Source organism: Carassius carassius, chromosome 32 (genome assembly GCF_963082965.1).
Source record: "Carassius carassius chromosome 32, fCarCar2.1, whole genome shotgun sequence".
NCBI classification, from domain to species: Eukaryota; Metazoa; Chordata; class Actinopteri; order Cypriniformes; family Cyprinidae; genus Carassius; species Carassius carassius.
Genome location: NC_081786.1, coordinates 4,659,724 through 4,677,142, shown reverse-complemented (window position 1 = coordinate 4,677,142; position 17,419 = coordinate 4,659,724). Strand labels below are relative to the sequence as shown.

The 17,419-nt window shown below is 36.7% G+C and overlaps 2 protein-coding genes across 3 annotated transcripts in view; one reads left to right on the top strand and one right to left on the bottom strand.

The window, feature by feature from the left end:
- Positions 1–303: 303 nt before the first annotated feature.
- Positions 304–2,982, bottom strand: foxa1 (forkhead box A1). The gene is made up of 2 exons (XM_059519939.1): positions 2,643–2,982; positions 304–2,021 (listed from the first exon to the last, which is right to left on the bottom strand). The coding sequence occupies exons 1-2, from the start codon at positions 2,712–2,714 to the stop codon at positions 807–809; spliced, it is 1,287 nt and encodes a 428-aa protein (XP_059375922.1). The 5' UTR covers positions 2,715–2,982; the 3' UTR covers positions 304–806.
- A 3,652-nt stretch (positions 2,983–6,634) lies between these two features.
- The window catches only part of ttc6 (tetratricopeptide repeat domain 6), a 28,610-nt gene continuing 17,825 nt past the window's right edge, over positions 6,635–17,419 (top strand). Inside the window, exons 1-12 of one of the 2 annotated variants that reach the window (XM_059519938.1) lie at positions 6,635–7,462; positions 8,184–8,348; positions 8,549–8,679; positions 10,662–10,838; positions 11,038–11,197; positions 11,723–11,827; positions 12,337–12,402; positions 14,647–14,736; positions 15,131–15,477; positions 15,716–16,166; positions 16,394–16,523; positions 17,101–17,276. In XM_059519938.1, the coding sequence (XP_059375921.1) occupies positions 6,854–7,462; positions 8,184–8,348; positions 8,549–8,679; positions 10,662–10,838; positions 11,038–11,197; positions 11,723–11,827; positions 12,337–12,402; positions 14,647–14,736; positions 15,131–15,477; positions 15,716–16,166; positions 16,394–16,523; positions 17,101–17,276 (2,607 nt within the window). In that variant the 5' untranslated portion in view covers positions 6,635–6,853. Of the gene's footprint in view, positions 7,463–8,183; positions 8,349–8,548; positions 8,680–10,661; positions 10,839–11,037; positions 11,198–11,722; positions 11,828–12,336; positions 12,403–14,646; positions 14,737–15,130; positions 15,478–15,712; positions 16,167–16,393; positions 16,524–17,100; positions 17,277–17,419 lie in introns of both variants that reach the window. The other variant, XM_059519937.1, reaches the window with a different exon arrangement.

Below are 17,419 nucleotides of genomic sequence, written 5' to 3'. Positions count from 1 at the left end.
TGGCGCAGAGAGCAGAGCATATTTAGAAGAATGCAATTTGATTAAAGTAGCATCTATTTCTATATTTATTTTAAATTAAGCATGCATTGCTTTTAATAGCTTAGACACAAAATAATACAGATGCAAAAGAATAAATAAAATAATTATAATTAAAAAAAAAAACGAATCGAAATAAAGGAAATCAGATATTCTTGTTAAATTATCAGTTTTGTTTTTTTTAATCAATTGCGAATGTACTTTCACGCAAAATGCATGCATACAAGCGCCTTAATTTCACCTCTTTATATAAAAATGTCACAAACGTTTTGCTTGATTAAGAAATCCATATTTTATTCACAATGCATTTCCACCTTGGATTAATTTATTTCAGTACAAGATTGGGAAGTTGTTTTTTTTGTTTTTTTGTTTTTTTGTCAAAACGAGGTAAGTAAACCCCCAAAAATAATGAGTAAAATGACAACATACAAATACATCTGCAACAGACAGGGCCATCGCTTTTATACCAGCAATAAGACCAAAGTTGACCTTCATTCGTGCACGTTGTAACACGAAGGGGACCTACATGGTTTGGGGATCACAACAAGTATTTTACAAGCTCAAAATGATTTAAATACACTAGCAATGATTTATAACTGGGATATACAATCATTGGGAACACTTTACAATATTTTATTATACACATACACATTTTGTTATATTTTAAAGTAACAGTTCTTTTGCACCAAGTGCATGCAAAAAATACAATAAAGTTGTTTTTTGTTTTTTTTGTTTTTTGTTTGTTTTTTCCCCCCCTGGTCGCCAACTGACTAAGATGTATTAAGAACAGGCCTGGAATACACACCTTGGTAGTAAGAGGCCTCTAAAGTCGAAGGGTCCATGTTGGCTCTCCCGGCCATGGGCAAACTGGAAGACATGCCTGAGCCATAGGAGGAATATTGCAACGCTTGTTCGTACGCTTTCAATTCCAGTTTATGCTGTTGCTCTGAAGAGGACATTAAATTATTGATGGAAAACGGGTGATTGAAGGAGTAATGGGGGTCTCCTTTGAGGTGCAGCTGGGGTTCGTGGGCCATTGAGTGCAGCGAGGACAGGGATGTGGACACGGGGTGCACCTGTGGGCCGGTGCTCTTCAGTTCAGAGCCGGCGGTGCTAGAGCTCCTGTGGTCCAAACTGGGAGGACTGGACGACTGGTTCGAGGAGGTTATGGAGCTCGAGTCCATGTGGCCAGGTTTGCTGCTGGTGCTGTCGCTGGCCGGCGATCCCGAGCCGCTCGACTGCTCTCGCTTTCCATCTGACCTTTTTCCGTCCGTCAACTTTTTTTCACATTTAAAGCGCTTCTGTCTTCGCAGGTAACAGCCATTCTCAAACATATTCCCAGAATCGGGGTGCAGAGCCCAGTAAGAGCCCTTTCCCGGCTTGTCGGGCGACCGGGACACTTTGACGAAGCAGTCGTTGAAAGACAACGAGTGCCTGATGGAGTTCTGCCATCTCTGCTGGTTCTGACGGTAGTAAGGGAACAGGTCCATTATCCACTGGTAAATCTCACTTAAGGTAAGCATTTTGCTGGGAGCCTGCTGGATGGCCATTGTGATGAGGGAGATGTAGGAGTAGGGCGGCTTGGCGTGCGGGTAACTTCTCCTGAAAGTCTTGTTGTCTCTGGCCCGGTTCAGGTTGGGCTGCGCGAATGTCATGGAGCTCATGGTGGGGCTCATGCTGGAGTACGGGTTCAGCGCGTTCATGGAGCTGTGCTGAGCCGTCATGGCGTTCAGGTTAGACGGGCTGAGCGCGGTGCCCATGGTCGCCACGCCGCTGCTCATCCCGTTCATGGCGCCGGTGGCACCCGGGGGCATCCCAGCCATGGTGCCCGGGCTCAGTCCCGCACTCAGCGCTGGGTTTGCGTAGGACATGTTGAAACAACTGGAAGTCATATTCCCACTGGTGGACATGCCCATGTAACTGTTCATGTTATTCATGGAGCTCAGCCCAGCGTTCATGCTGCTGTTCGTCATGGGAGAATAGACCTGAAATAAAGAAATCGTGGCGTTTAGTACTCTAATATATTTGTATTAGACCATAAAAAATAGTAGCAATTTTTGAGAACAGTTTAATTTTTAATTTAGATGTGGTAATGTTTTTACTTTGCTCTTTAAAAAAAAACAACGAAATATTACATGTGCAATTGCTGTTGCGCGTGACGTGTTTTATTTTATGGTAAAAATATAGACTGTTTTATAGAATGTAACTTAATAAAGCAAATTTGCTCTAATTAAACGTAGGCTATCTTGTAAATATGTGCAATATATACATAATCGATAATACATTTGATAAAAAATAGTTTTGTCAGCTACTAATTGTAAATCGTTTATATTAATTCGATAGACAATTATATTTGCTAAACTCTTCTAATATCAGACTATTGTGACCCACTTGCAATGGCATCACTACTGCCACCAAGTGGGTTGATTTTTTTCTAAGCTTCAGATCACAACTCAGTGGAATATATATTTACGTTTATTTTGCAGTCTTTTTAAAAGTTGTTTGGGCCTCGGTTTCAATCGGTTGCCAAATTATTCACGTGCATGCAGCAACAAACTATCTGGCTATTCCAGAAGCTCAGAATGGAAGTAATAGTCGTCTCTCACCTCTTGTGCATCATTGTAGTAGCTGCTCCAGTCTGGAGTTTCGTGTCCTTCCATTTTCACTGCGCCTAACATTATGGAGGAAATCCGCAGCTCGTGCACATGCAGTTCGCAGACTCACAGTGTGTGCGTGTGTGAGTGAGTGTATGCGCGTGTGTGTGCGCGCGCGTCCTGGCACCGCGCAGTCACTGGTGGGATGTTGTGTGCGGCTTTGGGTAAAGTGAGGAAATGTTGGGACTGAACTGGAGATCTTCCCCTGTCTGTTACGTAGAATACGGTACAGCCCACTTTCTGTCTCATTTCCCTGGATCTATCTCCTTCTTCCAGGAACACGTCTACTCTGCTGTTTTTAAACAGTAATGCCCCGTGTGTTTTTATTTCACAATACTATTCACAGGAAAAAGTAAAAAAAATAAATAAAAAAAAGTAAATCAAACACCACTGGATTAAACACATTATGTTGCATAATATTACATAGGCTACAAAGACTCTTAACATTTAGGATTTTTTTTCTTTTTTTTGGGGCAAAATAACAAGTAGGCTATTGTATAATAACTTTAATTGATAATATTGCAACGTTTATTACAACGGGACTTAAGGCCAACCTTAAGAAAAAAATTGATATTCACTGTGCCTAAATTGTATAATTGCTGAAAAAATATATACGTTGTATTGGACATTAATGGAGCAACAGATTTGGTGTGAAAATAAATCTTTCAAGTTGTTTATTTTGTTTAAAAAATCTTATAAATGTATGAAGTGGCATGATGGGCCTCACACACGGGTTAAAAGGCACACGGTATTGATAAAAATACTTCAGCTAAAATAATAATAAAGGTGTAAGTTATTATTTGTTTAAAACAATCACTTTAGCAAAGTTTGAACTATTTTCTGCTTATTTTGAAAAATAAAAGAATTAATTTTTGTTCAATAAATATACTGTCATTAAAATGTTTAATAATAAAATATATATATTTTAGAAAACAGAAACAAAATAATTTTAATAAGCAAAAGATTCTGAAAGTATTGAAGGAGATCTGATAATAGAGTAGGTCTTTATATTTACAGTAGTAACAAAAATTATATTTTATTATTTGATATGATTAATATCATATTTTTAAATATGATTGTTTCATTCTAAACATGGTGATTATCTCTAATGCTGACACCCAACATAATATATGATATTTACCATCTTAATCTAACCATGTCATGTCAACAAATGGAAAAGTCAGCCATTTATTAATAATCATGTTAATTACTGCGCGCCTTTAGCCTCAATAGCAGGGGTGCTTTTTACCCAAAATACCATACTTTTACACATTCTTTCGTTTTTTAACAACTGTTGCTTTAATTATCTTAAACAAAACTGAAAATCATAAAGACGACGTTTGTCTCAAAATATATGCATTAATTTTACAACATTTTTAAAAAACATAAAATATTAGATCAAGTATAAGCACAAAATCAACTTTGCACTGCTGTGCGCGATCGCGTCAACGATCAGACAAATACACACGTGCATCTTGAAAAGCGAGTGTTTTTGAAAGTGCTAAGCCACGTTTTTGTGCCATCTAGTGTTTTAGATGAAAATAATATCAAAGGCACCTTTTACCACTGGTCGCCTTTAGCCCAGTTGAACCATAATGTCGTATTTTATATTTGCTTAATTTTCATAACATAATACTTTATAATAGGCCTATTCTTCATTAATATGCCTTTAGAAAGTTCTAACGTGTTCATACAAACAATATATATGAAATCATAAAATTTCTTACTGGGCCTATTTGTATACAGTATGTAAATAATGATCTGTTAAGCATTATTCAATAATAATAATAATAATATTCTTAAGTATTCATGCTGTTTCAATAATTGTAAATTACTGAAACTATTTAAAAATTATTTTAATTATAATTAAATTATTAAATATTTATTAAACATTATACATTTTATTATTTCATAAAATTATTGTAAAATGTTAACAAAATAAAATATATTTATACCTCATAATGCATGAAAATGTATGTATTCTACCAATTGCTGTTGAAATAATTTAATAGAAATACTTGACATTTAATATTTAAAAATATATAATGCAGTTACAGATTAAGTAATGTATTTCAGTGCATTTTTGTTAAAAAGTGTTTCCGAACCTGAACAAGTTTCACAGAATAGCAGATGAAATATTATTAATCTTGTAATAACTTTGGAAACTGTTAATTTTGGTAGTGAGTCCTGCATTTAGGAAGGACCTGGAAACCCCAGCATCTCCCTCCACTTATTGCTCAGATAAACAAGAGGTCAGATTTCCCACTGTACACCTGCTAATGAGCGAATGACAGCACTGATCATCCACTTACAGAGGATTATCTCCACTGATCTCTCACACCATTAGAGCACAGATCGATTCCTCACAGGACGGAATGAAATGGCCCTTGAAGCAAAGAACATTAGACCATGTCAAAGCCCCCATGAGAGACAGATACAGAGAGGGAGGGAGGGCGGGAGGGAGGATGTGATAGAGAGTACCATCATTGCCTTGTCAGTAGATTAAATGCATGATTTATAAATTTTAACTGGCTGTTATGTATGTATGTATTTATTTAGCTCAGATTTACCTATAGATTCTTCAGATCAATAGGTTACAAATATAGTTTTAGAAAATAAAAGTAGGCCTAGTTTTTAGAATGTAAAACCTTTTTATTCTAGTCGAAACTCTGGTACATTTACAATTTCATTTAATTTACATTATTTATCCAAAACGACTTACAAATGAGGACAATGGAAGCAATCAGACAACAAGAGAACAACAGCAGAATTCAAGTGCCCATGACAAGTCTCAGTTAGCTTAAACGCAGTACACGTAGCAAGGGGTTTTAAATAATATAATAAATAAAATAAAAAAACAAATAGAATAGAAAAAGAATAGGGCAAGCTAGTGTTAGAGGTCTTTTTTTAATATATATATAACTGTATAATAAATGAAAAAAAAATAGAATACAAAAAGATTAGAAAGGTAGTTATTTTTTTTAAGAATAGAATTAGAATAGCTAATTTAATGTTAGTTAACATTTAATATGTTAATTTATTTAGGGTATTTTATTTAATCTTTTTTCCTCTCTCTCTGTTCTGAGATTAGCCTACATGTGAATGGAAGGGAATGTTTGGACTAAAGCTTACAATGATTCCTTTTTTTTTTTTGGCAAATCTGATCAACTGAGTGGTTGAGCTCTGCAAAATACAGTATGGTAGGCTATATATGCGTAAATAAAAATGCTTACAGTGCAAATAACAGTTATAACCAACAACATAATGATCTAGCGCTTAAATATTTCCATATGAAGATTTTCTCTGACTGGCACGCGCACGGCTACGGCTGGTTGCTAGGAGACGCTGTGTGGCGTTACACTGTTTTGAGTTTCTGACGTAAACAGCTGAAGTTATTTTTCAGCCGATACAATTTAATTTAAAGTACATTTCAGTGTGGGAATACATTCATGAAAAGGTAAGATACTTTTAAAGAATACTTTTAAATGTTTTCAGATTTGTTGCAGCACAGCATAATAAAAAGCAACTTTTGAGATAAAAAGCTAGCTGGCTAACTAACTTATGTAACGTTAGCGTATATATCTTTGAACCGTAAAATAAGTTACAGTTTGAAACTTTTTACAAATGTCTGTCTTTATAAGTAGCCCAGACGTGTAACGATAATGTTTAATAATTATTTAATACGTTTGAGAATATAGAATAGCACAACGTTACAAAATTAAATCGACAGAACTGAATTCGTAAAATGCAACGGTACTATATAACGTTACTGTTTATATAATAATTGACAGATATAGGTCGTGACACAAATGAGGAAGCAAAAATGTTCAGAAATGAGGCAAAACGTGTGTTTTTTTTTTTGTCCCCAAAATTAAACCTGTACAATGATTTACTTCTGTTTTTGTTTCCTTTTTTATTTCCAGCATTTCCAATACATGATGAAGTGCACATATGAATTCAATCAGAACAGAAGCTGGCTTCTTTCTTACCTTGCCAGGTGAGCCCTGTCATCACAGATTTCCCCCGCATCCTGACAAAACCCAGCTGTGTTGGGTCTCAAATAAACTTTCACTTTCCTCTCCTCTGCAAACTGCCCCCTGAATCCATGTATCAACAAAGACCTACAAAATGAGCCGGGGTCCATAGACAAATCAGGGAACACAATGGCTCTTCCAAATCTTAAAGCCAGGCATGGGATTGTCAGAAAGCCCGTCATAGCCTCTCTTGCAGGGACCACCAAAGCAGTATCCTTGTCCCAAAGGCCGCAACCTCCTGCTAAGCCCAGATCAGAGAGGCCTTTATCAGCAGGTGGATCTTACAAACCTTGCACACTTGCTCAGCAGGTTTCAGGTGAGGAGACGCAAATCTTCAGCAATCAACAGCCGGATTCGGGCAGCTGTAATGACAATGAGGTATCAGGCTCTGTGAATTCAGCACAGAATGGGCATAAAAGAGCGCGGAGAGGAAAGAGTGAAACATTCCCGGAGCCTCATAAACATCAAACTCTCTCCAAACACAGCAGCTCCCATAGTCACACCAGCAGCGCTGGCTCAAGCACCATCCAAAGTGTCAAATCCACTTCTGAGCTGCTAAATGAAGCCAGACTTCTTGCTGGACCTGAGCTGCCAGATGATGTTGACCAGCAGAGGTCGCCAGATGAGACCTTAGCAGACACATTAGTGAAGGGAAGTGGGCACATAGAGGAGGATAGTGGTGCTGTTGTACATTCTATGGAAAGAGAAGCTGGACACAGTTGCAGCTCTGATGATATGGTTAGCATTTTATTTTATATAAATTATTATACATGAAAAGAGAAGTTGGACACAGCTACATCTCTGATGATGAGCTTAGCTGTTTTATTTTATATTATTAGTTTAATAGCTTTTTGCATTTTATTTAGATTTTATTTTAAATGAAAGTTGGACAAAGCTGCAGCTCTTTAAATGAAGTTAGCGGTTTATTATATATTATTTTATTTGATCAGATTAATAGTTTATTTAACTTGATATATTTTATATTTTTGGTTTTATATATAAAGAGGAGGACACAGCTGCAGCTTTGATTAGGCTAGCTGTTTATCTTGTACTCTTTTATTTTATTAATAAGGTTAGCATTTTATTTTATTTTATTAGTAATTTAGTAGTCTATTATTTATTTTCTATATTTAACTTTTATATGGAAAGAGAAGTTACATAGCTGCAGTTCTGATAATGTTAGCTTTATTTATTTAAATGTATAAATTAATGACCTCTCCAAACAAATTCACTTTCATGAGCTATTATTATTTAAAACCAAACAAACGTTGTTGAACTTGATTCAGTACATGCAATATAATCCTTTAAAAAAAGCTGCTTGGTTTTGATATTTTGTATCTAATGCAGTGGCATTTAAATTTGTTTGTTTCCTGTAAGTACATTCTGATAGGTGAAGTCATAGGCTTGGAATGAAAACTTCTAGAGAAATGTTCATAAACTTATGTTTATTTTTATTCAGGGGCCAACTCAAAGAGACACCTTATTACAAAAAGAGAAGTGCTCCCCAAGACCAATGTGCCATCCACCTGTGTCATCTGGTGTCTACAAGATGGCTAAGTCAGTTTTACAGAAGGATACTGATATTGGCTCTGATGGTAGAGGGCTCCAGAATCTCTTATCCCAGGTAAACAGTTACAGTTATTTGATTATAACTACTACTAAAAGTTGAAAAAATAGTGCAATCAGATACGTTTTAAATGTTATTAAGTGTGTGCAATAGATACTGAATGTATTTGATTGCATACATCTTAGATTGGATATGTGTTCCTACAATTTGTGTTTATTAATTGTATATATAAAGTATTTTTATTTTTTATTTTTAAGGTGACCAATGAAGATATAATAATGGCCCGAGGATGTAGCTTGACTCCAGTTCAGAGACCAGAAAGGACTTCCCATCAGACCAAAACCATTCAAGGCCTGTCACTACTGGCAACCTGGACACCTAAAAAAGAGTATAAAACATTTACTGATACACAGTGCCCCCCCCCCCCCCAAAGTATTTGGACATAAATAGTATGTATTTAATTGCATTAGATAGCAAAATATCAAAGCAAGTTTCACCAGGGCCCAAGTGGAGCAAGATATTTTCTCAAATTGGTTTTAGTTCATTACATTAAGTATAAACATATTCCACTAACGTTTTACAACCACAAAATGTCCAAATACTTTTTTGTTCTATTGCACATTATTTTAAAACATACAGACTTCTTGTTGTGAAAATAATGTTATCCCGTATGAGAAAGAAGAACACTTTAGCATACTTTTAAAAAAGAGGATTATTACAGAAATAATACTTTAAAAGAATATACTTTGTGCCAACTGCATTTCGGGTATTACAAAAATATTTTTAATTACACATTTGTAGTGATAAAGTTGCAATTTAGTAAACTTAAAATAAATGAAATGTTATAATGATTAACACATTTCCGTTAAAATAAATCAAGTTACTTATCGTGAGCTTTTACAGTATATGTTAGACATCACAGCAAACTACATCGTCTACATCCTTTAAGCATGACAACAGTTTATTAAAGCACACTTCTTTTTTAGAAAGGTATCTTTTTGTTAAACTAGATGTGGATTTGATGTATTGCATAATTTTTAAGTGAGTCGTCAATGTTCAAATGCTTTTTAGGCTGCTGTATACTTGATTTATGCATTATGACACTAAGGTTTACTAATCTATGTGTTGATATATTGGCATGTTCCACTTGCTATCAGCATGTCAATCTCTCAACGCACCGTTAGTGGAAGGGCACAGAGGGTGGTCTTGGATGCAAATGATCATCTAGTTGCACACCACCTGAGAAGAGTGTACAAAGCTGTCATCAGCCCTATTTAGGGAGCAGTAACACAGCGAGTAATTGCCTGTCACTTACTCCACTCATCTGTGGTGCGGGTCTGTCTGGAGCCAACGCACCCACGCATCCCTCCTCCCGACCTCTCCAGCACTCACCTGAGAGCTGATAACGCAAGATTTACTACCTGCGCGGCTGGACCTGTGCCACTCCCTCACTCTAGAAAAAGAACCTTTTAATTACTAGCTTTTTCCAGTCACAAGGGTCACTGAAAGGTTCCTGTTGGACGCGGTTGAGAGGGTTTATATGAGTGCCGGCTGCCTACGGGGCAGATGGATAGTGGGGCAAGTTGAAGGTTCCTCCTTACGGTTCAGGAATGTTTCTTTTCAGTGCAAGCAAGGCCAGTGACTTTGGTTTGACCTTCCAGGTCTTTCGATGAGGCTTAACCGTGCCCGATTGAGGTGATAAATCTAGCCTGTCACAGGCCAGAGTGAACGAAACATATGCAATAAATTGCCACTGTCAGTGGAGCCATGGGGACGTGGGTGGCGGAGGGCCTCTCCTGCCTGTCTGCAGTTTGAAGAACACAAAGGGCCCACTTACAAAGTCAGTTCTGAGGTCATTTCTCCCGCTGTCTACAGTTCAAACAGTGGTGTGAAGTTATGGCAGAGACGATCTGCGCAAACAGACTCATCTTTTTATGGCAAGAACATAGGGCCTATATCACATTTAGTTGGCACCCAAAATGGTTTACGTTTAAGGTCCAAGAAATGTTCCTGTGAGACCCTGATACCAGATTGAATGCTAAAAGTATTTCTGTATTGAGAATGTATTTATTTATATTGGGTTTAGAAACATGATTTCAATCTGTTAAATAGACATTAGAAACTTGAAACCATTGATTACACTGTGACTAGTGAGCAAGTGAGCATCATTTGAGTCTGAGTCTGAGACCACTATTGGAAATGCTTATATTTTGCATTTGTCATTTTGCTTGGGAAGAGGCGATTTATGAGGCCATAAATTATTGTTTTTCTGTCTTACTTTCTTCAGACCACATTTTCCTAAAGCATTAAAAAAAACACACATTACAGGTCCCCCCCCCCACACACACTCATTGTTTGTTCTGTCTGCAGTGCAGAAGGGTATAAAACCATCCACCATTTGTGTACCACTCCTGCTAGTCAAGTCGTGCCTGTTGAGTTACAACTTGCTTCAAGAATCTGCCACACTCAAAACCTGATCACAGCAACACCACAGTTTAACCACCAGAGGACAGCACTTGGGCAAATATCTCACTCTGACATGCAAAGGTATAATCTACAGCCTTGTTTCTTTTAGAATGCTTCTCATTACAACTCATTCATTATGAATTCAGGTCATCGTTTAGGTTTTAACTCTTCTTCTTAAAGCACTGTAACTGTTCAAATCACTCCAAAGATGTATTTCCAGGCCAAATATGACATTTCAAGATCCAGTGATGTACCATTAATGTTTTATTACTCATTGTAGGCTGGTGTGTGAAGGTGTTTCTGTTGATTCTACTGGGGTTTCACCGAAGACTGACTGCATTTCCCACATGCCTAAACAGACGTCAGATACTTTGGAGGGCTGGCAGAGAATAGCAGAGTATTACGTGGAGAGACCAAGGATTATGATGTGCGGACGTGCTGTAAGAAAGATCTATTATTTTATGACTCACCGTCAGTTGCTTTCATCAAAGTGACTAATGCATGACATTGACAACTAGATGTGATGAATTAAAACCAAGGCTCCGGTTTTAAGGAAGTATAGGCAAAACTGTTTTGCTTGACAGAAGCAGTGATTTATGATAGCATAATTATGCTATTTATTGCATTATCAAATGTGCAATAAAGGTTCAGTTAAAACTGACTTTTTAAGTAATTTACCTTTCTTCAATAGATTATATGTAAAACACTTGTTTATGTTCATTCAAACAGTAGAGCTCAAACTAGTCAAATTATACGGTTTTCCCCCATTGTACTTGTACTATTATGTCACTAGATGGCAATAGACACACATTATTTCCCCAATATAATTAACAGATGAATTAAAGATTTACACATTTCTTAATTTTAAAGCTTTTATAAGCCCAGTGAACATCATTAGAATTCTTTTATTTGATTTTTAACAGCTCTTTCCAACATCCAATTATTGTATTCTTTATTTCTCATAGGCAACATTGTGTCCCAGTGAGCTCAGAATGTTCTGGAGCCCAGCACCTCCTAAATTCATCTGCGCCCCCTGTGTTATGAAAGACACACTTTTCCCCAAATACCAGGTATAGAGGCACCATTAACAGACTTGTGCTTCCATTTCAGTATGCTGGGACTTTTAACAGCACCTTTTTGCTGCAGAAATCACTGCATGCCTCCTCCCATCAGCTTCCTGCATTTATGCTGTAGACTTCTACATTCAGAGAAGATCCCAGAGTAACTCTGTCTCTACACTAGCAATGATACATGCTTTCCCTCTGTTATTATCTTGATGTGAATGCACTTTTCTTGTAAGCGAATAATAAAAGAGAATTGGGGTGAAGCACTTGAGGATGATCTTGTCAAGCGTTTAAATTCAAAAATGAGCACTTGACACATTAATGCCTGCAATTCACATAATTTATAGCTATTAATGTAATCTCAAGGATATTTCCTTTGAGCTTGCTCATGCTGGGAATATACAATTTCTCATGTTACCTTCTGATCAGAAAAATAATAACTGAAGTGAAATCTTGTTCCAGTGTTATACACTTTCATGCTGTAACGTCATTTTTATAAATTTTTGTATCCTCAGATAACCCAGGCAGACCCGTGCAAAGAGAATCTGCTGGACGAGGTGCATGAACAGGTTGTTTCTGAGGTTTGTTTATTTAATTAACCTTAATTAACATAGCCTGAAGAGAAAACTAATTCAGAAAAGTGTTGATTGATTTCTTTGTGTAATGGACAAATTGAAACATCCTTGAAACTCTTTACAAACATTTGTATATTATATTTTTTATTATACTGTTTCTATATATTTATACACTAGTGTTCAAAAGCTTGTGGTCAGTATGTTTTTTTTTAAATACTTTATTTAGCAAAGATGCATTAAATAGATCAAAAGTGACAGGAAAGGACATTTATTTGAAATTCAATTTCAAATACAGTACATGCTGTTCTTTTTTATATTATTTTCTGTTTAAAAAAACTTTTTAATTAAGCATACTTTCTAATTTTGAACAGCAAATCTGTATATTAGAATGCTTTCTGAAGGATCATGTGACACAGAAGACTGGAGTAATGATTGCAGGAATAAATTACATTTTAAAAGTTATTTTAAACTGTAATCATATTTCCCAATTTTATTTTCACTCTGTTTTGATCAAATAAATGCAGCCATGGTGAGCATGAGACTTCCTTTAAAAAAAATTGTAAAAATCAATTCCAAACTTTTTTAACAATAGTACATACTATGTATTATGTGTTCCTATGGTTCAGTGGTAGAGCATTGCGTTAGCAGCGCAAAAGGTTGTGGGTTTGATTCCCAGAGAACACATGTTAGGTAAACGTTAGCCTGAATCAGGGTTCCCACGCGTCCTGGAAAACCTGGAAATCCTGGAATATTAATGACCAATTTTCCAGTCCTGGAAAACACATGGAAAATAAGAGAAAACATAGATTGTCCTGGAAAAAATCTTGTTGTCCTGGAAAATTATTATTTGTAAATTTTCTTGATCATTAAAGAATTGGCCGACAACTGGTTGAAACAATTAACGTAACAGAAAGCGCTCTGTTCAGGGATGCTGAGTTTTGACACGTGAGCTCATGCTGTTTAAGCAATGTTTGCAGCAAATGTTCACTGGTATGGAGGTAATATTTAATTACATGTTAATATTATTGTAAAGTAATTATTTTGATACGCATGTGCAAGGGGTCTGCACGGTGAATTACAGCATGCGTGACGGCATTTGCCTGAGAAAAGGTTATCGATTTGTTAAGTCTATTTTATTTAGAATCGTTGGAACGTCTTGCATCCCCATGACAAATCAGACCCAAACTTCCCAAACCTGTTTTATGAACGATATAGGAAGTAAAAATGAAATGCTGACGCGATGCACAGCGATAATTGCATGTTCATAGTGCAGCACAGACTTGTGAACATGATGCGGAGGCCGGTAGTATATAACAGTACTTATATAAACGTATATATAAAGGCACGTTTGCTTTTGTACTATTGTCTGTTTGCTATGTTTCACCAACCTAGTTCCAAACAGACGTTTCTCTTAGCAACAAACAGTACAGTGACGTTTCTTTGCCGACTGTGAGTGAGTGAGTGTGTGTGTGTGTGTGTTTGTGACCAAATGGTCCCCACAAGGATAGTATAACCTGAGATCATCTACATTGTGGGGACCAGCCAGCAGTCCCCATGGGGGAAATGGATTAATAAACATACTAAATATTTTTTTAAAAATGTAAAAATGTCAAAAGTTTTCTGTGATAGTGTAGGGGGATAGAATATACAGTTTTGTACAGTATAAAAACCATTATGTCTAAGGAGATTCTCTAGCAGGATAGTGAACCAGACGCGTGTGTGTGTGTGTTATAGGGGTTATAGCCATTAATTGTATGCTTTTTTTAAGAGAGGAGAGAGGAATATATTACTTTAGGCTGTGAATATTTGATCCTTATATTTTATTCCCATCATCATGAAATTTGAAATGTCCTGGAAATGTCCTGGAAAATGATCTCTGAAAAAAAGTGGGAACCCTGTGAATGCACTGTAAGTTGCTTTGGATAAAAGCGTCTGCTAAATTCGTAAAAATGCATAAATGTAATAAATATTCCATATAGTCTCTACATGCATAATATTTAGGCTATACAATCATAGTTTTTATACAAGAATTAGAAAACTATTTACATTTTTAAGCAGTAGAGAAAGTCACACTGCAAAACTCTGCTGTGCCAACTTTTCATATTTGTCGCCATACATAAAAGAAAGGAAGAAAACAAGAAAAGAAAGAATTGTTAGTTTGCCACTGTCACTTACTACAGTGAATTCTCCAGACTGTTTTCTGAATAACACTGTTTTGGACAATCTTTAAAAACTTGGCCTTGTCCCCAGGAAAATATCTTGCCTATTAAGTGTAACTCTGTGGCAGACTTCAGAACAACAGGCTCACCGACTCCCTCTGGGTTCATCTCAGCAGAACAGGTTGGAAGTCTATTCTAGTTTTGATGTTGTTTGATATTTGTTGAATTCCTACTACTTTTTTAATAGTTAATCTTGTCTCTTCTTATATAAATCTAGACTCTCAGTAACATAACAACTGTACTCCTTTCTGTGTTTGGGAGTTTAGGTACCAATGCCTCAAAGTGTTCACCTTTTAAAATCTTTCCAACACCTCTGCAAATTTCAATTTCCACTACTAACAGATATTTTTTCTCATTTATGTTCTGTGAAGCCTATATATCATATAAAGCAATTAGAACAATTCAGTCTTTTTAACATAACAATTGGATGTAAGTTGTTCTGCTGCACTGTAGGACAAATGAGTGCAACCAGACTTTCACCTCTTGTAATATCATGTCTCCCCTCTGGGTTTTAGTTGAGACGGCCTTGCTCTGCCCCTCACTTAACCCCAGATCTTGAGCCCCATATTCGGCTGCAATCCGACTTCACCATCCTTTCCCAGGAGCTGGAGCATGTGCGATGGCAGCGGCAACAGAACTCAATTTGTGCAGCTCTAGCCAAAGAATCCCCATCCAATGCCAAACAGACAAAGCCTCAGGAGGTTCACACAGAGCCCAACTCATCAGAGCAGCCTTGCCTGGTCCCAAACCACAGGAGGAACAAAGGCAAACGCAGGGCCAAGAAAAAAGGAAAAACACTCAGCTCTGTCAAGATGGCCTACGTTTGGAAAAAACTGAGAGAGCCATCACGGACACTAACAAGGTTTTTTCTAAGATTTTAGAATTACAAAACACCACCAAAACATGAAATTCAATGTAAACCACAAATATAAAAAAAAGACTTTTACAACAATTTATGATGCAGCACATCTTGTATTAGGGTGTATCTCATACTTATTCTAAAAGTAATATTTCTGTCCAATTAGTATTCTAAAAGGAAAGTCTGTTGTGCTGTTTGCATTAATAATGTGTTCATCTTTCTTGTTATTCTCTAAAAGAAGTGAGTCTCTGTGTCAGTTACCATGGGAGTCTGAAACCTCCAGAGGGCAATTTTCACCCCTCCTCTGCCCCAGTCTGCCCATGCTCCTGGATTTTGAGACCTTTGCCACAAATCATGGTGGGATACCTGACACGACACCACCCCGAGAGTGGGTCAGAGACATATGGGACTCCTGGTTTGACGAGGTCTTTCCCCCTCTGGAAAATCTCCAGAGTACAGGCTCTTTTCCTGGTGGTCTGGAGGAGAACCAGCTTCCACAGGATGAGATCCAGGATCTGGACAAAGTGGTTTTGGATGAAAGTCTCAATACAGTTGATTTGGAGCATGAAGTGGCCAAGCTGACCCTAACTTTGACTGAAAGTGGAAACCACAGTGCCTTTCACTATTGTCGTAGAGGAGTACTTAACATCAAACTTGGTTATCTCAACCAGGCCCTTGAAGATCTCAATGCTGTAAGCCTTATTTTCTTGTCTTTTATTAGTGATCCATGCTCAAGTAAGCATAATGAATACTGTTCCTCATAAGTTTTTTTTTTCAGTGTAATCTCATTACAAAATAGTTAATTTTAGAAATCATTAATCCACACAAACCTGAACAAAATGTTCTACAGAAGCGACCTGATTTTCTGTTTAGATTATTGTGTACTAATGATCGATCTGTTGTTTTTCTATTTTTAAAGGCCATCTCCCTGGAGCCCCATTTACTTGATGCCTACTGGCACAGACACCACATCTACCTGCTGAGAAATGACCCCAATAGAGCTCTGGACGATCTAAACGTCATTGTTGAAAACAAGAAGCAGCATGCAGGTGTGTGCATGAGTCCACTTACATTACCAGACAGCAGGGAGACAAGATACTGATGCAATACAAGTGTATGTTATCTGACTTCTCTATTGGACAAAACAGAATCTATACGGTTAAAGGGCACATATCAAACCAAGACTGTCGTGTTTTAAAAGAAAAATATTTGATGTGCTTATATAAAAATATGAATAAAATTCTAAAAGTATATAAGTAGTACTAAAATAACACTGATTCAGAATTTGTTGTGATTATGCTTATGATTTGTGAAAAAATCTATGTATGTTGCGTGCAATTCCCTATAGCCCCTATTAAATATTTGGAATATCTATTTTCATATTTTATTAGGTTCTTTGATAAGGTTACAATACGAAGTCCTACGTAGTAACATAACTTGCGTGATGTCCCCGAAAGTGAACTGAAAGTGAACTGATCCTTAAAATGCTAAAAACAGCCTGTTTAATGTAAAGGTAAAAGAGAACGTAAAATGCTCATGTAACTGTAAATTATTATATTTCTGGTGAACAAAACCTTCTTCAGAACAAAGTGTAAAAGCTCATGACTGATGCCAAATGTGTTTCAGACGCCTTCATGTCTACAGCAGAAATCTACAAACAAAGAGGGGAAACCACACTGGCTCTAATCAACTACACCCAAGCCATCAAAGTCAAGCCAGATGATGCAGAGATCTACTTTAAGCGGGCAAAGATGTATGAAAAGATAGGCGAGATACTGCTGGCCATGGAGGACTATGCTAAAGTGAGCCCTATTAAACAATGTAATTAGATTTGCATTTCCAGAAGCAAAAACCAGTGCTTGCAAGGTGATAATAGACTAATCACAAATAACTATGACTCTTTAATCTAATCAGGTAGATTTTGAACATTAATCGTCATTTATTT

Bases quoted from the DNA above. Each gene is read 5' to 3' on its own strand.
- foxa1 (XM_059519939.1), bottom strand. From the start codon at position 2,714: ATGTTAGGCGCAGTGAAAATGGAAGGACACGAAACTCCAGACTGGAGC. The intron at 2,022-2,642 runs GTGAGAGACGAC...TCTTTATTTCAG, and splicing joins ACTACAATGATGCACAAGAG to GTCTATTCTCCCATGACGAA.